Source organism: Amphibalanus amphitrite, unplaced genomic scaffold (assembly GCF_019059575.1).
Source record: "Amphibalanus amphitrite isolate SeventyFive unplaced genomic scaffold, NRLGWU_Aamphi_draft 000195F_arrow, whole genome shotgun sequence".
Classification (NCBI taxonomy): Eukaryota; Metazoa; Arthropoda; class Thecostraca; order Balanomorpha; family Balanidae; genus Amphibalanus; species Amphibalanus amphitrite.
This window is the reverse complement of record NW_024881690.1, coordinates 64,966-88,343: the sequence shown is the minus strand read 5'-3', so window position 1 is coordinate 88,343 and position 23,378 is coordinate 64,966. Positions and strand designations below refer to the sequence as shown.

Here is a 23,378-nt window from a genome sequence, read left to right as displayed (position 1 = left end):
AACGATAAACGATAAACGATAAAAATATTTAAAACTTTAACAGCGATAGCGATAAAACGATAAAGCGATAACGATAATTGTTTTTTAACAGCGATAACGAAACGATAAACGATAGAACGATAACGATAATTGTTTTTTGACTAAACCGTCACATTGTTTGAGCTTTAGTTTAGTGTCAAAGTGATCACATCTCAGTGTCAAATCTCTTGTGTCACATCTCATTGACAGTGATCAAGATACTTTATGCATCGAAAGCTTTGTCTTGTACAGTAAACTTGAGTTATTATCGTCAGTTTACATTAGTGTCAAACACTGTGCCTTAGCTCTATTAGTAAAGTAATCTTGCCTTACCTCGCAGTGGTGAGCTATAAACGGGACTCTTGTTTTTAGCAGTAAAATAAAGCCATTCTTTACCAAAGCTCATGTTTTTGTAACATCCTTGACGTCCAATTTTGCATTGGTGCGTGTGTGTGTTTCTCGTGTGGTTCGTATTTCAATTTTGCGGAAAAAAGAAGACGATCCGGGCTATTCGTTACTGCTTAAGGTACATATGACTTTGAAAATATTTATATGTTTTTTATTGTCATTTTCATCTATTTTTATGTCATTTCATCACCAAAAACAAGGGTGTAGGTGAGATACCGAAAGCGCCACGAATGTCGCCTTCTTTTGTATCTATCAATAATTTCTATTTATTTCTTTTTTTTGTCCCGGTATGAACACCAACATTGCAATAAAATTGGGAGATTGCAGGATGAGTTTACCTGAATTGTGAATAGACTGAAATTGAAATGTGAATGGAATGCTTATTTGATAGGTAACCTATAGGTACCTCAACCTAGGTCAAGGTGAGCAAGTGAATACGCGGGTCGCAGAGGATACTAAGGATGACTTGACTTTTGGTGAGATTGTAGTAGGTACCTTGTGTTATACACAGCAATAAATTCTGCTTATTTTTGATTAAAATTGTCTAACACTTTAAGTGACCATTCCACTTTCACATTACTATTGAGTTGAGAATAGATGGCTCGAGTTGTTAAGCTAGAGTACTTACCTATGGAACATGATATTCATTTTGTCCTCATCAACTTGGTGTAGAAGAGAACTGTTTCCCGTTATGACCATGTTGGCATTGCTAATTTTCCATGGGTCTTTAGTATTTACTCTGTTCTTGTTGCTCTTTTAGAAAATAAAAATAAAGCAGAAGTATGGACAAGGTTTGAAAAGTGCAATTTTTATTTGTTCTTAGGCTGCCTTGGAGACATTGCTCAGAAGAAATCAGCTATATCCTGGCAGTATATCAGTGTATATAAAGTACCATTGGTAAGTTGGCAGGTTGTAGCCTGTAGGTTGGCAGGTTGTAGGTTATAGGTTTTAGGTTTGGCTACCTTAACATTTTTACTGCTCACTTACCTATCCTGACTTCTCAAAAAGAATTATAAATTGCCAGTAAAAATATATAGCATTTCAACCCCTTGTAATGTTCTGCATCACGAATAGGTTATTTGTAAGCAAGCAAGTTATCAATTATTTATATAGTCATATATAACAAAAGTAATATTTTTACTTTTGAATATATGCGCCTGAACCAGGAGCATGGAGTGTGAAAATGAAAATCAAAATGAAAAATAAACGAACTATAGTGTATGTATTTTACTTCAGTATGCTGCCATAAGTTTTTACCTACTTTTATGCCCAGTCTTATGATGCATGGATGGTTTTTAGTGGCAGGGATAATATTTTCTTTTTGAAATTAGATGATGCATGACCGTTTTTAGTGGTAGGGATAAGATCTTCTTTTTTTCTTTTTGATATTAGAGAATTTGAATCATGCCTCTTTAAACATTTTGTATTGTTGGCTCATAAAAAGTAATATAGATTGTCAGTTCTGGATCAATTTGAATGTGCTGACTAGTCACCTCTCACAACAACCGTGGGCTGTGCAAAGTTTTGTAGTAAAGTTAATTAAGCAAAGTCGCCTTATCATCATCAATTATGATCTCAAAGAAGCTCTAGGCCCTATAGTAATCTTGATGTGAAAATCTGGAGAAGAATCAGTCTGCCCTACACCCTGTGCTTCCCACTCCCACTCCCAATCTGACCTGTGTGACTGGCCTCCAGTCCAGTCAGCTTGATGTGTGACCTGTGTGACTCCTCCAGTGTGGTCGGCTCCCTGTGACCTCCCGCGCGGTCCCACTGTGTGCCGCAGCCGGTCGAGGTCAGCCGCACCAGTCCCTGATCGGCACCGCCCGAGTCGTCACCCCGCCGCAGCGCGGGACAGCAGCCAGCGGCGGCGGCGCGTGCCATGCTGACGCTGCCTCGCCGTCCGAACCGGCCTCGGATCGCGGTGGGCTCGTCTGCGCGCCTCTCGCAGCTCCACCTGGGCTCGTCGCAGCTGGGCCTGAACGCGCTGCAGTGTGACGCCAGCGACGGCGTCATCTGCGGCCGCGCCGCGCTGCAGCGCCGACTCCGCGGTGAGTGAACCCCTGGTCCGGCCCCGGCTGCGGTAGAGAGTTACCCCCGGCACCGGCCCTGGCCCCCGCGGTCAGCGGTGAGTGAACCCCTGGTCCGGCCCCGGCTCAGCGGTAGAGAGTTACCCCCGGCCCCGGCCCTGGCCCCGGCGGTGAGTGAACCCTTGGTCCGGTCCCGGCTGCGGACGGTAGAGTGTTACCCCCGGCACCGACCCTGGCCCCCGCGGTGAGTGAACCCTTGGTCCGGCCCCGGCGGCGAGTGACTCCCTGGCCCGGTCTCGGCTGCGGACGGTAGAGTGTTACCCCCGGCCCTGGTGGCGGTGAGTGCCGCCCGAACTCGGCCCCGGTGGTGAGTGCCGCCCGGCTCCGAGTTATGCCCCGGTCCCGGTGCCAACGTGTTCGACCCCCGTGTTACTATTGGTACCTATATCAGCCAGGGTTCCCTTTGCCCAAAGTGGTCTCAGAGCTCTTGAACTCACCGCAGTGCTGTACTGTATGCCTCAGCACAGCATGCTTGGTGGACAAAAGGCCAACAGTTATAATATTACAGTTAGGGGATGAGCGCACAGGAAAATCGGGATGAAAAACCTCAGTGCCGTGTTTCTTGTCCAATGGCGCATCGTTCGCTATGAGGTTGGAGGAACAGATGTTATCTCGTCACTTGACCAAAAGTGTCATTTTTGCTCGAGCTGCTGCCATTGAATAAAATATACATTTGTGATTTTCGGGAGTTAATACGGGGCTAAGAAGTCGGAGTCGCAGTCGCTTTCACCGAAACTTGTCGATTCCGCATCCGGCATCCCTGGCTGTAAAGTGTAAACCATTTATAGAATGAATACGGAATCAGTTAAATTTGCGTTAGTTCTCCTTAAACCTATGTACAAAGTGAGCGGGCAGGCTTTGAAACCGTCATTAGAAGCGACTGTGATCGCCCCAGCTCGATTTGCTTTCATCGAGAGTCCATTTTAGGGGATGTTGTCACTTTATAAACTGCCTACAACTGACTCGCGAACCAATACCTATGCCACGATTACCGATGCTTCAGTAGCTTCTTTTACATTCTCATTTCGCCCTTATTGGATGGCGTATGTAATCTCTCCAAGTGGAGGATGTTCAAAGTCTGCCAAACGTCGCTATGCAACCGTTCCTAGTCCTACATCCCTAATCAACAAACATGTCAACTAATTTTATAGTGTTGCAACGCAGCTGCTGTTATGTTGATACTTGTTGCATTTTCTATTATAGTTGTTAGTTGTTTGCTGCTAATATTAGCTGTTTTGGTGATGGCGTTCGTGGTCTTAGTGATAAGAGCAGGTAATTTTGGAGGAACGGTATGACTCTCCACTTGGAAGTGTTTCTACTCTGTGCTTGTGAAAACATAAGCAAATGAAGTATGCTATTTCCTGGAAGATTCAAGTTCTCAATTTGATGTTCTTTTCTTATAAATTACGTCGCTAATGACACTTCATCCATCCTTGGTTCTTATTTAGATTGCAATCAAATTAGTTTCGTATGATCTGGCTGACACCCAGAGCCGGTGTCATCATGTGGTGTTACTCTGAACAAAAAACAATGCTTTCAGTTCTGACTTTATCACTGGAGAGTGTTGCTAAAAGCCTCAAAGAACCCAGTGCCCACTGCTATGTCTCCATAGATTGTGTTTATTTTACGTCTCGGTGGTACGCCTGACTGTGCGTTTTTGCGTGCTGTGCTGGAGCAGGTCAGAGTCGGAAGCTGAGTCTGCCTGTGATGAGTCGGACCGAGGCAGCCAGTATCGAGATCGGCGGAGGTCTGGCTCAGTTCGGCGGCGCCGCGGCCGACCCCGGCTCGGACGATGATCAGGTGCGTGTCCCTCCGCGGGAGAGGGGAGGGAGCGAGGGCGGCTGCGCCATCTCGGCCCGTTAGTCAACAGTAAGCCAGTGTGTGGCTGCTGCTTGTACCAGGGTCCGGTGGTCAAAGCGTCTGGCGTGTCAGGCTACCCGTTACCGCTGCAATAAGGTTTAGCGTAGCAGCTGGTTTGTTAAGCGTTCACTCCCGCCGCAGTGTCAGAAAAGTGCTTTCGCGATGGTTTGCGGAATAACTTTTTTGACCCATACGGCGCACTTGGAACGCAATGTTTTAAAGTACGTACAGTAGCAAAACTATTTCACGGCCATATTTTACGGATGATTGACTGGTGTACAACCCCTTCTACGATTAAGAAAATCGAGAAGTTCACCACTTTTCTGTCACTACCCCGCTGTCTCTAGTGTCGTTATGTTTGTGTATATGGTGTCGTTTTAGCCGAGTTCCCTGTCCCGCGCCTTTGGCCGCCGCCGCTGACCCGCTGACCGCCCTCTCAGGACGGGCCGGCGCGCTTCACTATTGGCTCACCGCTGCACTTCCGGCGGCGCACGCAGCCGTCCGTCTCCCCCGCCCCCGCCCCCGCCCCCGCCGGCGGCGGTGACAGCCCACCGGCCGCCGGGGCGGAGGGCGGAACCGCCGCCGCCGCCGAGGGGGCGGAGGGCGGAGCCCCGGCGGAAGACGCGGAGGGCGGAGCCCCGGCGGAAGACGCGGAGTGTGGTGCGACAACAGGAGAGGAACCAGAGGCAGAAGCGGCCCCCGATACAGATCCCGACCTCAAGAAGCGGGTGTTCGCCGGCAACCTGCCGTTCACCGTACGTACAGCGAGGACAGTGGTGGGAACGCCGCGAGGGTTTTGACCGAGCTTATGGGCTGCACTGTTATAGGGCAGTGCAAGGCCGTCGGGCACTGCGCAGGAGCCACACTGTTTTTAGAAGCGTCTTAAAATTGATTAGTTATGCGTCGGGTTTTGTATTTCATCTTTGCTCGATTTTATTGTGACATGCCTTCTTTGAATCACATTTGTTAACTTTCTGCCATCGAATTTGTTCATCTTTATTGTTCAAGTTAGTAAATGACGTCCATTATTCATAAACTGATCTCGTTGCAGGAATAGTCCATGGATTCAGTTAAGGTATGGCCTTTCGTTTCACTCTCAGCACTAACATCTGTGTTGCTTGCAGGCATCCAAGTCAAGACTGTGGGACCTGTTTGAGCAGTTTGGCAAAGTAGCGAACGTGCACATAGTGAAAGCTCCCCACAGTGGAAAATCCAGAGGCTTTGGATTTGTCACCTTCAGGGAGGAGGCTGGTGCCCAAAAGTACGCAGATCTCTCCTATGTATCCGACTTGCCGTCGCCGCGGGAAAGCCCTTTGCATGGTTCTCATGTAAGCCTTTGAGCATGCCAACGCATGAGTGTTACAGTATTTGAGCGTCACTATTACAGATTGTGTTTCGGTTTCTCAGTAATGGCGTGGTCCCTTTAACGGCATGGTTACATAAGTTTGCCGCTCGTGTAAGGGTCTGTGGGACGGCAGTCGGCGGGCGGTGGGCCGCGACTGTGGGCGCTGCGCCGGTTCGTCCCCTGTCTGTCCTCCGGCCGGTGTCGGCGCGGCGCGCTCTGACCGCCGGCCGCCCGTTGCAGCGCGCTGGCCGCCGACGGCTCGCAGGCGCTGCACCTGCTGCGCCGGCAGATCCGCGTGTCGCCGGCCGAGCCGCGCGCGCCGTCCGTTCGCAGCCGGGCCGGCCGGGGGGCGGCCGCTGGCGCGCGCCGCCCGTCGCCGCCCAGCGGGCCGTGCCTGGTGGACCGGCTGCCGGCCGAGCTGCTGCAGCTGGTGCTCTCCTACCTGCCGCTGCAGCAGCTGCTGGCCGTGCAGCGTGTGTCGCACCGGTGGCAGGACGCGGCGCGCGACCTGCTGCGGCGCCGCCAGCAGCTGGATCTGCGCGCCGAGCCGCTGCTGGCCACCGCCACTACCGGCGACTTCACGCTCGGCCGGCTGACGGATCGCACGCTGAGGTACCTGCTGCGACTGATGCCGGCGCTGAGGGTCCTCCGCACCGGAGGCAACGTCCGCACCTGCTCCTACAAGGCGCTCGACATTGTCGGTGAGTGGCCGCCCCTCGGACGGGCAGGGGCTTGTTGTCAAACTCTGTTGTTCAGAGCAGCTGGATCTACTTACTAGCTGTCAGCGCGAAATGGGTGAAAATTTTGCTACTCAGACCTCTTTTGATTCCTACTGTTGATGGCCTTGATGCTGACTCTAATTTCGTTTGATATTTCGCAGCGATCTCCCGAGAATAGCAACCCGGGGAGTAATTTTGGGACGACGTTGTTGGGAAACGAAAAGTTCTACCGTTCATTTCATTTTACCATTTCTTTCAATCACTTTTTCTATGTTCGCTCCGAAATTCGCCCAGCCCTGTGTAACGTGCCCCCCCCCCCCCCTGTCCCCCCTTTGCTCCGTCCGTAGCATCTCATTGCAAAAATCTGGTTGAAATCGATTTGGACGGGTTTTGTATCAACGAGGATTCTCTGAAGAAGCTGTGCATATCGTGTCCGTCGCTGGAGGAGGTGAAGCTGCCCAACCACTACCACTTCAGCGAGGCCAGCGTGTGGGTGTTGCTGCGCCACCTGCCGCTGCTGCGCACCCTGGAGCTCAACTCGAGTGACCGCGTGACGGGCCGCTGCTTCTCGCTGCTGCCGGCGGCGCTGCGGCGCCTCTCGGTGGCCGGCTGTACGGGCCTGCGCGCGGACTCACTGCGCCAGGTGGGCTCCCGATGTCCGGAGCTGCGCCAGCTGGACGTCTCCTCGCTGCCCGAGGGTGCCGCCGCCGACCTGAGCGTCGCACTGGCCGGCTGCTCGCAGCTGGAGCGGCTCACCGCCCGCCGCATGATGGAGCCCATCGAGCGGCACGTACCGGCGGCCGGTCTGCCGGCGCTGCGCCACCTGGACCTCGGCTCGGCAGTGGGAGTCACCGACAACACGCTGCGACAGCTGGCCGACCTGCTGCCCGGACTGACTACGCTCAACATACAGGGTACGTTCCACATATATCCACCTGACCACGCTCAAAATGCAGGGCATATCCCACATGTACCTACCTGACCACACTCAACATACAGGGTACGATAGATCTAAACATACGTCTAATATACTCGAATACAGCTACATGAGCATATTATAAGCTATGTCACACAGGGTATATTGAATTAGGGGGTAGGACCAAGTTTAGTAGGCATGATCTCAGCAATAATCTTGTTTTATATGGCGGTTTTCATTATCACAATATTATTTTTGATATCATGAAGTTTGTATATCTCGGTTTTACGAAAAATAGTAGGGCAACAAAGGTAAATTTCGCGAAAAGATAATTTTAGTTGGAAACATCCATTCTGGTATGCAAAATTTAGTATGCAGCCCAGTGTGGTGACCGTCTAGTGTGCTTCCAAGGCTGAGTACCTGATATCAACAGGAGTTGTTTACTATTTTGCCTACGTTGCTAGGTGGTTGCTAGGGAGCTAAGGATACTCTCTTACGCGATCATTTGCACTTATTTTTCCTCATTATATCGACATGTTGCTGTTTCTGAGACCTAACTCATGCTAAGGAAAAAAGCAGTTTTCTTAAAATGTATATTTAAGTGTCGTAGCATTAACACAGCTCTGCAATTTTGCTTGAATATCTGCAAAATCCTGACTTCCCGGAAAATTGTTGATGGTGATAGGGATCGAGCCCGTCGATGAAAAGTAAGTCAATATTCAAAGGCTTCAAAACGTTACTTCTTGTTGTTCTGTGAAATAGCAATGCAAAGACCGATGATAGTGCCAGTGTTGAGCTTTCCAATGAAGCATTGCAATTAATGGTAAGGTTATTATCACCTAAGATATCTTCCATCAAATATTAGAATCCTGCCATTGTCTTGCTGTAGAACAGGGTTACTTTCAGTCTCTTGGGAACACGATTTGCCGGTCTCAGATCGAAAAGCACTTCAAAAAGCGGTAATAGACAATGAAATTTCCCACCTGATAGCATCTCGGGTTTTTATATATCCTGTCTAGAATTTTCATAAATCCGACGTAAAAATGGCCAATTTCGTCAGATTCCGAATTTTTGTTATTGGGTCTAATGTAAAGCATGGCTACTTTCAGTCTCTTGGGAACACGATTTCCGTACCTCAGATTGAAAAACACTTCAAAAGTCGCAGATAGTAGACGATTTATTCTACAAGATAGCATCTCGCTTTTTTCTGTATCTGGTTATGTATCTTCATAAAACCCTCTCAAATATAGTCAATTTAGCATTAACCCGCGCCCCACTGGGGGGGGGGCTATTTATAGCCCCCCCCTCCCGTTTTTCTGCAATAACTTCCAAACCGCTTGACGTATCGACGCCAAACTTTCAGTACCTTCGGCTGCATCAATTTGACACCTTGTGTCAAAATTTGAACTTCGTAGCTACCATAGGTCGGCCGGAAATGACGTCAGAGTGACGTCATGTTCGGCCGATTTCGACGCAAAACATCGAACCACGGCAATCGCTCCCAAGGACTCAGTTTTTAAGCTAGATCCAATTTCTTTGCATGAGAGGACTCAGAATTGACTGCGCTATCAAACTGCTATCTCGGATTTTCGAAATTTTGAAAATGTTGAAAATTTTATATAATAAAACTCAAAATTTACATTTTTACATTGTTTTCAAAAAGTTTGTGACTTTTCGAAAAAACCGGATTATATGTGATAGAACGCGTTATTATGACTAACTCTAGCAAGTTTCAGCTAAATATCTTCAAAAATGGCCAAGTTATACGCATTATTGCAAAAAATTCACAATTATTAATTTTTCAAATCAATTTTTCACCACGTATTTGACATCGTACGCCAATATAAATAGCACCATCGTGTTCCTGAGCTCAAACTGCATCCAATAGACACCTTTTCTGTTGAAAAATTATAACTTCAAAATTTGACCTTTTTTGACCTGAAAGTGACCTGACCTAAGCTAAATTTGACTCAAAATGACCTCGAATGACACAGACGACATCAAATTCGAAATCTTTGGCCTAAATGGACCATAAAACATGTGTCACGTGACCGACGCATGATATATAATATTTTCGTGACCTGTGATGACCTGACCTTGACCTGAAAATCAAAGTACAAGTTTGGTACCCTCAGGGTATCTAGAGCATCTGTTCACGAGTGTGTGAACCAAAAATGAGCCTGATCTGACTTGTAGGACGGCGGCCAGAGCCCAAAACGTGAACAAACCAAAATGCTAATAATTTTTATTTTGACCTGACCTGTGACGTCATCGGTGACCTCGAGGTCAATGAAATTAGGTTTCGCTCGACAGTTTTTCCGGGGCTATCAGACGCCGTTTGAATTTTGACGATCGGCCCAGTAGTTTCGGAGTTAGGAGGGGGGGGCTATGAATAGCCCCCCCCCCCCCCCCAGTAGGGCGTGTTATACGCAGACCCCAGTGGGGCGCGGGTTAAAGTCTATGGATTTAGAATAATTTTCATATCCGACTAGATTTGGGCTACCATGTCTGTTGACCGGGGGCCGTCACATACATCCCACGCTTGCCGTCCTGCTGCTCGGTATAACCGCACTCTGCAATCGGCATATGCTGGGTTTGTCGGTTAGGTACATACATCCTATTCTCGGACCTTTGTTGAATTTGCTGCTGAACTTGTGAATGCTGGAAGGCGCCGATTGCTTGCAGAGCGGCTGTGGTTAAGGGGTTGTGTGTTAACCTTCCAGGCGGTGGAGGGGCATTTTTTTGCCCCCCCCCCCCCCTTTAGTTTTTTCGATATATCTCGAGAACCGCTGCGCCGATCGTCACCAAACTTTCAGTACCCTCCCGGGAGCAGTTAGCGCACATGGTGACCAAAAATTTTTTCCAAAGGCTTTGATAGGTTGGCCGCTAATGACGTCAGAGTGACGTCATTTTTGCCATTTTCGACCCAAAAAAAAGGTTTTGCGGGAAGAGCTGTCAGGCCTACAGCTTTAGAGATACAAAAAAAATGTTTCAGACATAAAAGGTGTGGAATTAAAAGGGCCACTAAACTGCTATTTCGGTTTTTCGATTTTTTTTATTTTGACCCCCAAAAATCAAAAAATAGATTTTTTGAATATGATAGCAAAAAATCCAAAAAGTTTTTTGAATTTCGAAAAAAAACGGAATATATGTGATAGCCCCTACCGCCTTCTATCTACATACCAAATTTGAGATCGATACCTCTTTTTTTGGCCAAGTTATAGCGAAAAAAACTGTTCAAAACTGATGACGTCAAGTTTTCAAACTCAATTTTTAGCCATTCTAGACCTCGTAGCGCAAAACAAAGACCACCATCAGACTCCCCGTGACGAGCTGCATCGAATCGATACCCATTTTATGCAAAAATATCAACTTTGAAATTGGACCTTTTTTGACCTGACCTTGACCTGACCTCCACCAGAAAGTGACCTAAACCGTACCTGATGGTCTTATAACCAACACCATTGAGTTGGAAATGAAAAACTGGCCATAAAACATGCATCGCATAACCTTAGTAAACTTGGGCTCATGTGGTGACCACTGACCATTGGTGACCTTTGGTGACCTGACCTGTGACCTGACCTGGTATGACCAGTGACCTCTAATAGCAACATATGTACTAGACAACTGACGCCCTATCGCTGATTTTCGACAAAATTCGTTTTACTCGGTGTTATAGCGCTTTCCCTAGAAGCCCCGTGAACGGTGAAACATTTTATCTTTGACCTGACATGTGACGTCATCGGTGACCCCGAGGTCAATGAAATTTAGTTTCCTTCGACAAATTGGACAAGGCTATCGAACGCCGTTGAATTTTCCGGATCCGTCCAGTAGTTTCGGAGATACGGGGGGGGGGGGGGGGCAAAAAAGTGCCCCCCCCCCCCACCGCGCGGAAGGTGGCTGGTAGGCCCACCGCCTGCCGGGTTAATAGTCCCTCAGCTGCTGATCGTTGTGTTTAGCTGCATACTTTCAGTCTGTAGGTCATAGGGGAAGCCGGGTTTGGGTGTACCACTTGTTACAAATAAGGTCGACGACGGTCTCAGGTGTAGTACCAGACTTCCGCCACTGACGAGATCTGGCTGTGCGGCAGACTGTCCATCGGTGACCGAGGACGGCCTGTTCCACCTGCGCCGCTGCAAGCACCTGCTGTCGCTGGACCTCAGCTACCTTCGCTGTGTCACGGACGCCGTGCTGGACCGGCTGCACGGCCTGCCTCTGAAACAGCTGCACCTGGCGGAGGGTTACCAGGGCGCGGCGGGCTTCACCGACCAGGGCGTCACACGGTCAGTATCTACCCACCGACCGGGGCGTCACACTGTCAGTAATATCCACCGACCAGGGCGTCACACGGTCAGTAATATCCACCCACCGACCAGGGCGTCACACGTTACAAACCCACCGACCAGGGCGTCACACGGTCAGTAATACCCACCGACCAGGGCGTCACACGGTCAGTAATACAAACCGATCAGGGCGTCACACGGTCAGTAATACCCACCGACCAGGGCGTCACACGGTCAGTAATATCCACCCACCGACCAGGGCGTCACACGTTACAAACCCACCGACCAGGGCGTCACACGGTCAGTAATACCCACCGACCAGGGCGTCACACGGTCAGTAATACCACCGACCGGGGCGTCACCCGGTCAGTAATACCAGTAAAACGCCTTTTGGGCGAAGAACGAGCGAGCGAGATAGTGAGCCCTGCACGTGCGGAAGGGCCGCGAGAGGGTACTTCCAACGGGCTTGCGCAAAGCACCCTTCTAACCGGTCGCTAGCGGGTACCAAATTTGAACGACATCGGCCCAGCCGTTCCTGAGACCTGGAAGCGGTATTCTGCACGTGCGCACGTGCAAACGGGGTCCAAACTGACTTTTGCACGGCACCCTACTAACCGGTCTCCAACCGTGTACCAAATTTGAGCGCAATCGGCCCAGCCGTTCTCGAGATCTGGAAGCGCCCCCTGCACGTGCGCACGTGCAGTAGCACCTTAACCGCAACACATGGGAATGAATTGCCTGGTGGGTGCCCACCTGTATGCCTAGTTTCAGCGAACTCGCCCCAGTAATTACCGAGTTATTAAAATGGGAACAAATTTGACACCTCTTATTGTTGTATTTTGCACGTGCACTGGGGGTGACCCACATGCATCGAGAGTATCCTATTTTTTGTTCCCATTTTAATAACTCGGTACTGTAGTTATATGGCTTGACCTATAAGCTTTCAATATTTGTGTGACTCAAGTGGTGATGAGTGTTTTTTTTTCCACCTCTGACAGGCATGTGGTGGCCACTGTGTGACCTCGGACAGGCTGATGGGGACCAGTGTCTGACCTCTGGTGACCTCTGACAGACTGGTGGTGACCAGTGTCTGACCTCTGGTGACCTCTGGCAGACTGGTGGTGACCAGTGTCTGACCTCTGGTGACCTCTGGCAGACTGGTGGTGACCAGTGTCTGACCTCTGGTGACCTCTGGCAGACTGGTGGTGACCAGTGTCTGACCTCTGGTGACCTCTGACAGACTGGTGGTGACCATTGTCTGACCTCTGTGACCTCTGACAGGCTCGTGGTGGCCAGTGTCTGACCTCTGGTGACCTCTGACAGACTGGTGGTGACCATTGTCTGACCTCTGTGACCTCTGACAGGCTCGTGGTGACCAGTGTCTGACCTCTGGTGACCTCTGGCAGACTGGTGGTGGCCTGCCAGTCGCTGACACTGCTCGACATCAGCTGCGTGGAGGACCTGTCGCCCGATCTGGTGGACCTCCTGTCTGAACAGCTGCCCGTCGCAAGGGACGTTACGCTCTACGTGGGAGGTGAGACAAGCAGGGAGTCGCACAAAAAATCAGCGCAGTGCTTTCGCATTTAATCCCTAAGTAGAGACCGCCGCTCTCACACAATGGGTCGTATTCAGAACACTGACTTGCTCCTCTCACCCAGTGTGTGGTGTGAACGCACACTACGCACTGCGGTCCCTGCTGACCGGCGACTCTAGCCTCGGCGCGGGCCGCAACTGACCGCCCCCCCCTCCCATACCCTCCAGGTACTAATCTGGAGGAACTGCCGCCGCCGCAGCCGGGCCCGCTGACCCTGCGGGACGTCAACACAGTGCCGCCGCACATGCGCGGCATCATTGACGAGCTGCATCTCTTCGGTCCGGACGACTTCGACGAGTACGACTTTGATTACGACTATGACGGCATTGACGATATCGATCAGGACGACTTTGACGACTTCCACGAGTACTACTACGACTACGGCTATGACGACTTTGATATGGACGAAGATGGCCATCTGATGTGAGTGCTCCGCGCCCGGGCGGCTTGCCGGTCGCCGGCCCACCGTCTGTCCTTCGAGGGCCGATTGTTGGCTTAGTTGTCTGTACTGCCCTCCTCGTTCTGTAGTGTACTCTCAATATATTTTTCTTGAATGACCTTACCGTGTTACACTATGGTGCTGGTTTTGGCTTTGGTTTTGTTTTCATCTGTATGCGTTATTTTTCACTTGCTTTGTTGTTTTCAGCATTCTCTGATGGTTTGCGGCAAGGTGGAGGCGGTGACCGGTCAAGTATTTGGCGTGTGGGCTGGGACAATAGACGGGAAGGCTTGTCCTGTGGCCACCAGCCGGCCGGCCAGGCCTGGTCAGGACGCTCGTGCCTGGGAGTGCTGTCTCTGGACACCAGCCGGCCGGGTCATGACGCCAGTGTTAGAGGGTGTCGTCTCTTATGGCCCCACGGTGGCTCGCGCGCGGTCCGTCCGGGCGGGACAAACACCCGGGCCTCGACGCCCTCTGGTCGAACAGAGGAGCGGGCGCGTGGCAGCTCTGAACCAGTGAGGGACCGACGGCAACCGGTTCGTGAACGAATCTGACCAGTGGGCTGCGCTTGATGCCCTCTCCCATCACGCGACCAGTGCGACCTCAGTGTGCCGGCGCCCTCCGAGGCCCGGCGCGCCGTCCCCGGATCTCGTCATCGGCACGCGGCCGGCGCGGCTGTCTCGTGCTTTCTTCACGCGCTAGTCGGGTATGTGTGCTGCGCCGCGGAGTGGCGGGCCGTGTGGGATGTGTGGTGTGGTTGAACTACTGGACTGCCTGCACGCCCGCTGCTAGAGTGCTGTCTACTAGACTATATCGCGCTGCTGCCGCGGTTGTGGAGCCTGTGTGACCCTTTGCGCGGAAATCAAGATTCAGCCGTTGTTTTGAGGAGTTTGTTGTTAGTTTCGGCTCTAGAAGCAGTGTCTGAGCCCAAATAAAATAAAGACAAGCTGTGCTGCTTAGACTTTGTATTAGACGCGACAATCTTTGAATGTTGCATGAGAATTAGAAATGAGTCGGCCGCGGAAGCCTTGCAGAGGCCGATAAGGCTACTTCCTCCCTCCTGTTCATCGTGCTATACAAATGCTGCACCAGTTGATTTCGCTGCGAATGTGTCCATGGCAACCTGAGCCTGAGAGAAAAAGAAATACACAAGATTTAAAAAAGAAATTGACCCTTAAGTGGTTTGTGACTTATATGCTTATATTTAAACTAATATGCTGGCGTATAAGTTTTACTTTCTTGTATTTGGCGTTCGATAGTGTCGTATTATCCAAGACTGATAAATGAGCCAAATGAGTCCCACTCGTGTATAGTGCTAGCGAACACGCCGGCAATGTGACCACGAGAGCCGCGAAGGCGACGAGGTTGCGGGCGCTGCAGATTTTTACTAAAAACGGAAAAGTAAGCAATTGTTGCATGTTTTTTGTGTCACAATATTTTTTTTTTTATATTGTGAATATTGCCATTTGTATCTTTTGTTAATATCTTAATGACAGTTGTTAGGAGACACTACAACTTGAACAAGGCAGCATGACATGACTTGACTTTTGACTCAGAGCCAAGAGGTGACTTACTTTGCTTACTTCTCAGTCAAAACCTGACAAACAGTGATTAAAACATGTCATGTTTTAAATCTGCATTTTGTGGACAAAGGGGCAGATAGGCACACACCACATATCATCCAGGTTTTTCATTTTTATCCCAATATGCCGCGAATGGTACCTACGCGGAATGATCACCAATTGGCAATTGCAATCATTTAAGAAATGAAAGTGTGACTGCAATTATATTGCACTGGTGCAAAAATACAGAAAGGCATCAGTAGGCATCATGTAGCACCAGCAGACATATGCTGTGGTGTGATAAAGTTGCTAAAGGCTTGAGACTTTTAAAGACATGCATACCACAGCCTGGGGAGTTCTGCAGGGGCAAATGCAGGCAGTGCCGCAGTAGGCACTGCCAGATGATACCAAAAAATGGGTCCTTAGCCTCATAGCCATACTTCAATGCCCTTTTTTCTTCTGTCATAACCAGGCAAATCTGTTTTTTTGTGGACAGTTCTTTGCCCATTGTAATTCCTTAAGTTTGTAGTTTGACATTGATTTAGCATTGATAGCACCCTAGGCCTAAGCTTAAGCATCTTATGTTGACGTGCAACAATGTTGTGATAACTTTCCAGTTAATAGTTCCCATAATTTTCTTGTTGTTTTTTAATTAGTTACCTACCTACCTATCATAATTAAATTTCTGGTTACAATGATGCATCTAGATTCTAGAAATGCATAGCATATTGAACAAGTGTTAGTAGTGGCTAACATCTTTTATGGATAGCCAGTCACAGTGGGGTGCTGTAAGGCAGACCTGACCTGATCTGACCTGAACCCATCCTACCCCAAATGCATGAGTCATCTTAAATGAAAACAGATTGAAGATTTAAAATAAGAACCAGGGAAAAACAAACCAGTCATTGGCCTTACCTGAAAGGTCAACCAATGGTGTGGATTAAAATTGGGTATTCTTGGCAGCTCCTCTTGTCATGGGCAGCACGCTAGCTTTCTGTGTAGCTCTAGTTTGATGAGGGTCCAATAGAATGGCTAGGAAGCCCAATCAAGATCAGCCCTCCCCTTTTATTTAGATAAACTGCAGCTGTGAAAAGGCAAGTGGAGGACAGGGCAACAGTTTAACCTTCCAAAATGTTTTTTTTTTCTGTAGTTATTAATTTGTTGTATTAATTTGTGCATGTGTCGTGTGTACTTTCTAAACCTTCCCAAATGACTGCAGGATCTGCATAAAATGAATGCCATTAAGCCCTGCAGCGAAGAGGAGGGTATGTCCAATGGTGTCAACAGCGGGCCGGAGGAGGACGATCCAGTGGATCAGGAGAGGCAGGAGAGGGAACACTTCCAAAGGGTCATCAATGCCTTCAAATATTACAGGTAATAGCTCAGACGCATTGTAATTTGCTATTATGCTGTCACTAATATCCCAGACTGTACAGTGTATAATTCGTTTTCAGAGTATTTTTGTTTGCAACCATAATCCATATTCACATGTTTATATGATGATGTTAGTCTGCACATTGCACGTCATGACATGTTTCCTCATTATCCGTTTACCTGACCTTGCATTTCCCATCTCAGGGTGCACTTCCTGGGCAAGATTGAGAAGAACGAGACGTTCATGTCTCTGATGACGACCCGGCAGCGCGAGCTCCTCACCGACTATGCCGAGCACCTGCGTCAGCTGCGCGTCTGCGTCGAGCACAACCACGAGATCATCAAACTGATCCTGCAGGACGTGGGTGTCATGTTCGAGAACAGCCGACACGACGAACAGGTAGGTCGCCGTGGAAACGACCAGTCCTCGTCTTTGAGCTAGGGTCGGAGCGGAAGGCAAAGCGGACAGTCCTCGGCTTTGAGCAATATCTCGGCCTCATGGAATCACTTGTACCAACGCTGCCGTGAAAAAGCAAAAACGATAACGTTCGAGTGACCTCTGGCTGGCTCTGTAATGAGCCCTGACCTAACGTAATCGTTTTTGCCTTTGCACGGCAGAACAAATGTCGCACCAATGAACCACCACATGACTTATTACCAGTGAATCAGCTAATATCGTACCACTTGCATGAATAAATGTCGTGCCCAAGATCCTTACAGATACCGAACGAACGAACCAACCAACGAATCGGTCGTACCAACGAACTTATTAATGTCATACCACCGAACGAGCACATGCCGTACCAATGCGGTTCTCGCGCTCATCACCACTGACTCAGCCGCGTCTCGCTGCCGTGTCGGCAGGAGTTCCGGGGCCTGTCTCGGCCGAATCTCTCCGAGATGGAGAAGGTGAGCTCAGTGCTACGTCAGGTGGTGCGCGACTGGAGCGTCGAGGGCGAGGCTGAGCGGCGCCAGTGCTACCAGCCGATCGTCGACGAGATACAGAGGAGGTTCCCGCCCACCGGAGACACGTGAGTGGGTCATGGGAGGCGCCGGTAGAGTGCCGGCTGAGGTCCGTGTGCCGTTATAGGGGCAGGGCGCGCCATCGTAATTAAGAACCATTTACTTTGATGGGTAGCTCTCGTCATTTAAGATCCTGTTTAAGATGCCCGCTTTAATTTAGCTCGTGAGTGCTGACTTTGTCACGTGGCCGACGAACTGAGCCATGATGACTTGATAAACCATCTATTAAATGCTGTGGCAGGGCCATTAATCCCATTACCTCATTGCACCCTTATATTTGTATTTATTGTTAATTGTTATCATCCTGCTCTATTCCGCCATTCTGCGAGCATGAGTGTCGCTATATTGGTATCGGGCACAGTCTCCCTTCCGGCAGCATCCCTCCCAGTTACTAGTTATGGAGTCCTAGCTCGGCCGCAGTTTTCAGCCTGCCCTATCCCAACGTGTGTGATGCGTGTTAGGGGATGGCGCCCGGCCGCTGCCCACGACTGTGTCCACCGCCGTGTCGCCTGTTATTCACTTTGACCGGGGTGTTTATTTGGACTGGTGGTTGTCGGGCCTGTGACGGAGCCGCAGCACCAGTAGTGTTTGCTGATGGTGTTGTGTAACATCTGATGTGTCGTCATTAATAAGGCCTGAGCTGCTCGATATGATGTTGGTAGTGCTGGTGATTAGGAAGAATTTCAGAAAAAAACGATGAGTGATTACGTCAACTACCTACTGTGCACTTGACTACGTAGACTATCGCTGTTACATACCTACATGCACTATCATTTTAAGCATTTGCTTTTTCACAATCTTCAGTTTTTGTTGCTTGCGTCCGTGTTTGTGTATGTGTCGACGGTAACGTAACCGTGTCTCCTGCCCCGCTCGCTGCCGCAGCCCCCTGAGCAGTATCCAGGTGCTCGTTCCGGGCGCCGGCCTCGGCAGGCTGGCCTTCGAGATCGCCAAACTCGGCTACGCCTGCCAGGGCAACGAGTTCGCCCTCTTCATGCTGTTCGCCTCCAACTTTGTGCTGAACCGGTGAGCGCAGCTGTCCATCGGGTAGGCAGTTGCTAAGAAATGTGATTAGCACCGTGACATCTGAAGGATATTGAGATAATGGTTTAAAATAAAATCGCTTGGGGTGTTGCACCTAATTATTGTGAAGCACGATAGTTATCGTCGTTTTTTGATGAATTTTGATCACTGGCATCTTGCGATAAGAGATCAACAACAAGCAATAGGTACTAGATTTCCCATTCTGATGCTTCTTTTATATCGGAAATACTTTCTTTAAAATGATTTTTCGAGATCATTATGTATAATGTTCAGGAAATCGAGACGATAAATCTGTACGAGTAAACCTATCCTTCGTGTCGTCTGGCTTGCTCGCCGGAACTAATTATCTTAACTTTCTACCGCTGATCCCCGTCTGTATGGATGGAGTCTCCAATTCGGCAGACTCTGTCTCTGTTTTCCGCTCCAGTATGTGTCTGGTCGGCTGTGGGAGCCGCTGACGGCAGCCCACCCCTCTTTCAGGTGTCGGGGTACGCACCTGTACCGGCTGCACCCGTGGTGTACCACGCACGCCAACCACCTGTCTCCCGAGCACCAGGCAGCGGCCGTCACCTTCCCCGACACGGACCCCTCGCAGATGCCGGCCGACGCTCTCTTCTCGATGGCTGCCGGAGACTTTCTGGAGGTGAGTTCATGGTCTGAGTGGATGGGGCCGGTGGAAACCGGTCACCATGATTGGTGCACTGGAATAGACTGGGGGCTGAGCTGACTGGGAACTGGTTGGTAGGGGGAGACTTGACCTCTAGAGGGATGGATGACTGTCAATCATGTGGCATGACTTAAACTTATCCTTTGCCTTGCGCTGTGTAAGTTGTGTTAGTGACATAATCGTCTCCGAAGGACCGTCTTGCTGTTATGTTACTGTATGGAAAGCTAACCAGTAAATTATAATGCGTCACTCCCTCGACAATCGACATAGCTATGGGTCTCGCGCTTTATTCACTAGATCCTCCGCTTTCCGAAATCCGATAGCCCCTGTGGCCCGGTGCCACGGAACCGCTGGTGCCTGTTTGGCTCCCTCGGTGTTTTATATGTCTCACGCTGCGCTCACTCAGTTGCTCTCCCGTAGGTGTACACTGTGCACGGAGGCGGCACTGCGTAGCTCCCTGGGTGTTCGCATTGGTCACTCGGTGTGTTTACTCTACCTTCTCCCGTAGGTGTACATACATACACGGAGCCGGCCCAGTGGCATGGTGTGACTCCCACGGTGTTTTATTATATGTCTCACGCTGCGCTCACTCAGTTCCTCTCTCGTAGGTGTACACGGAGCCGGCCCAGTGGCTTTGTGTGGCTCCCTCGGTGTTTTATATGTCTCGCGCTGCGCTCACTCAGTTTCTCTCCCGTAGGTGTACACAGAGCCGGCCCAGTGGCACTGTGTGGCCACCTGTTTCTTCATTGACTGCGCCAGCAACATCGTTCAGTTCATCGAGACCATCTACAGCATCCTGCGGCCCGGTTAGTGACGCTCTCTGTATTATATGGGCCTGCCGAGATACCTACCTAACTAAACTATTCGCTTATTATACTGCACTACGCTTGTTTCGCTAATGAACCCGCTCGGGGACAGAATCGTAACGAACCGTAGCTAGAAAAGGTTTTCCATTTGACTATTTTTAGCTCATGCCACATAAAAATATTGGTTTTATTTGATCGGCTTTGAACTTGTTTGGCAACGTCCCATGTACCCCCCTGATTGAATGTGATTTGCTTCGTTATGACGCCTACTAGCTGAGTTCGTGGAAAGAAACGAGCAGCTCCGGTGTTTGCCCCTCACTCTACCTCACCCCAACTGGATCCACCGTTTACTCGCAAATGTCTGCTAGCGCCAGTGCCTTTCCCGTCCGAACCGCGGTGTCGTGCACGCAACGCGACAAATACCCGGAAAATGGCGCCTGCGCCAGCCGCTGGCAGGAAACTTGTTACTACCGCCGGCGTCCGGTGGGCTCGGGCTCCTGTTGTCTTTGTGGCTGCACTGATAATAGTGTGCGAGCGTTGATAGACCGTTTGTGACGCCGTACGCGCCGTCAGACAGGCGCCTAGTCTGCACTCTGCAGTGTGCGATATTGTACGCCTGTATCATGCAAATAAGCTGTTTGTTAAGTAAATACAGATGTCTATGGCAAATAATGGAGATAATCTAACCACAATACTACGTTAGCTCTGACCTGACCTGACCCGTGTCACTGCACGTGGTGTGTGGATCAACATGGGCCCGCTGCTGTACGACTACTCTGACCTGACCTGACCTGTCACTGCAGGTGGTGTGTGGATCAACATGGGCCCGCTGCTCTACCACTACTGCAGCTGACCTGACCTGACCTGACCTGCCTACAGTTGGTGTGTGGATCAACATGGGCCCGCTGCTGTACCACTACTCTGACCTATCCTGACCTGACCTGACCTGACCTGCCTACAGTTGGTGTGTGGATCAACATGAGCCCGCTGCTGTACCACTACTCTGACCTGACCTGACCTGACCTGACCGGTGTCACTGCAGGTGGTGTGTGGATCAACATGGGCCCGCTGCTGTACCACTACTCTGACCTGACCTGACCTGACCTGCCCACAGGTGGTGTGTGGAGCAACATGGGCCCGCTGCAGATGTACCACTACTCTGACCTGACCTGACCTGACCTGCTCACAGGTGGTGTGTGGATCAATATGGGCCCGCTGCTGTACCACTACTCTGACCTGACCTGACCTGACCTGACCTGACCTGACCCATGTCACTGCAGGTGGTGTGTGGATCAACCAGAGCCCGCTGCTGTACCACTACTCTGACCTGACCTGACCTGACCTGACCTGACCTGACCTGCCCACAGGTGGTGTGTGGATCAACATGGGCCCGCTGCTCTACCACTACTCTGACCTGTCCTGACCTGACCTGACCTGCCCACAGGTGGTGTATGGATCAACATGGGCCCGCTGCTCTACCACTACTCTGATATGCCCAGTGAGGAGAGCATTGAACCCACCTACCAGCACCTGCGGAAAATCATCACGGCCGTCGGCTTTACGTTCGAGGTGGGTTCGCGGCCCGGCGGCGCCACCTGCCCAGCCTTTTACTCGGGAAAAATGCCGTCACACCATTTTCGAAATCATCGATCTGAGGCCTGTAATTTTACGAACAGAAAAAATAGCCGCCTGCCGGAATTTTTTGCCTAAAGACCGCTTCACATACGCATCGTAAACGATAAAGCCCTATCCGCTTACGTGCCCATTGCGTTTACGCTCTGTATGTGAAGCGATCTTTAGGCAAAAAATTCCGGCAGGTGGCTACTTTTCTGTTGGTAAAACTGGCCTCTGCATCCGGAGGACTGATGACTGATGAGTTTTATCATATATTATCGATGATGATTGCATTGATTTTACATTGTTAATCATATGAATGGGAGAATAATGACAGTCCATCGCCCGTTAGCTGCGTGTTATATCCATTCATTACGTGTTCTGAACGCGGACGGTGAGGGTCTCCGTTCGGGGAAACTCGACGGAAATATCCTCCAGTGACTCGACACAGCACTTATTTATAAACAGGGGTCACTTTTTGACTCACCCACAATTAGGGCACTGGGATCTAGGACTCATGGCCCGCGTCTCGCTGCACTCCCGCCCCCTCCCTTCCCATGAGTCCTGCCCCACCCCTGAAGTTCCCTTGTCCCCGGTGGTGTTCCCCGCTAACCCCTTCCTCTAGCACCCACTCCGCTGAGATCCGTTCCTTCCAAACTGGCCGCCCTGCTGACTAGAGATGTCAATCGGATGCTAACTTTTTGGTATACCGATACCAAACTGATACCAACTTGGTATTTGGTATTTCAATCGTATTGTGTTTGGTATCTTGTTGGTATCATAAACCCTCACTAATGTATAAGAGGCTAGGAAATCGGTAAAAAGTTGGTATTTCCCTCATTTCCCCAAGTTGGTTTGGTTTCCGTATTTCCCCGTGGTTTTGGTTGGTATTTGGTTTGGTATCGGTATTCTGATTTTCCGTAATTGACATCACTACTGCTGACACCCCCTCCTCTCACCGGCAGAAAGAGGAGCAGGGCGTCCAGACGGCCTACTGTCAGAACCAGGACAGTATGCTCCACTGGAGCTACAACTCAGTCTTCTTCGTCTGCAAAAAGCCGAGCTGAGGGCGCCGGTCGTGGTAGCGCCTCCCGATTGTGTGCGTGTGTGTACCTGCCGCTTACTCCGCGTTTGACCCCGCCCCGCCGCCGCTGCCGGGTTGAACTCGCCGGTCTGAGCACCGACTGCTGTGTGCTCGGACTGGACCTGAATCTATACCTCAGGCCACGACCCCGGCGCTCGCGTGTGACAGCGCCGGCGCCCGGCCGCTCCAGTACGGGGTCTGACCGAACCCAATGTGATATCTCAGCGCAGATCCGACTGGCCCGACAGTCATTTGGAATCGTTTTACCTTTTGTATCCTAGCGTGTTTTGAGCAGCTGGGGCTCCGAGCGCCAGAAGTGGTTAGTCGGCCCATCGCCGACCGTGTATAGGACAAAACTGCAGAATGTATCTCCTATATTGGGAGAAATAAATCGCAATGAAACGTTACATGTTTAATCGCCGGGTGCTTCAGTAGTAGCAAAGTTATGCTGTGGGCATACTCATAGCGTGGGTGTAATGCGCAAACTGTCTTCAAAATGGAAAACTATGGACGCGTCTCGCACCACAGATGCAAGAAG

General features: G+C 50.2%; 2 protein-coding genes across 3 annotated transcripts; both read left to right on the top strand.

Moving 5' to 3' along the window:
- Nucleotides 1-421: 421 nt before the first annotated feature.
- Nucleotides 422-14,628, top strand: LOC122384646. The gene is made up of 11 exons (XM_043372244.1): nt 422-544; nt 2,210-2,474; nt 4,192-4,313; nt 4,814-5,128; nt 5,498-5,634; nt 5,959-6,419; nt 6,785-7,351; nt 11,444-11,636; nt 13,043-13,170; nt 13,398-13,653; nt 13,877-14,628. Exons 2-11 carry the CDS (start codon nt 2,306-2,308, stop codon nt 13,884-13,886), a joined length of 2,358 nt encoding a protein of 785 aa, XP_043228179.1. The 5' UTR covers nt 422-544; nt 2,210-2,305; the 3' UTR covers nt 13,887-14,628.
- A 344-nt stretch (nt 14,629-14,972) lies between these two features.
- On the top strand, nt 14,973-23,243 carry LOC122384647 (carnosine N-methyltransferase-like). Of its 2 annotated transcripts, none has more exons than XM_043372245.1 (9): nt 14,973-15,070; nt 16,451-16,605; nt 16,810-17,005; nt 17,470-17,636; nt 18,511-18,651; nt 19,150-19,312; nt 20,034-20,142; nt 21,587-21,711; nt 22,722-23,243. In XM_043372245.1, exons 2-9 carry the CDS (start codon nt 16,463-16,465, stop codon nt 22,821-22,823), a joined length of 1,146 nt encoding a protein of 381 aa, XP_043228180.1. In that variant the 5' UTR covers nt 14,973-15,070; nt 16,451-16,462; the 3' UTR covers nt 22,824-23,243. The 2 variants fall into 2 exon arrangements, with proteins under 2 accessions (XP_043228180.1, XP_043228181.1); XM_043372246.1 differs by lacking the exon at nt 14,973-15,070 and adding an exon at nt 16,121-16,325.
- Nucleotides 23,244-23,378: the final 135 nt, after the last annotated feature.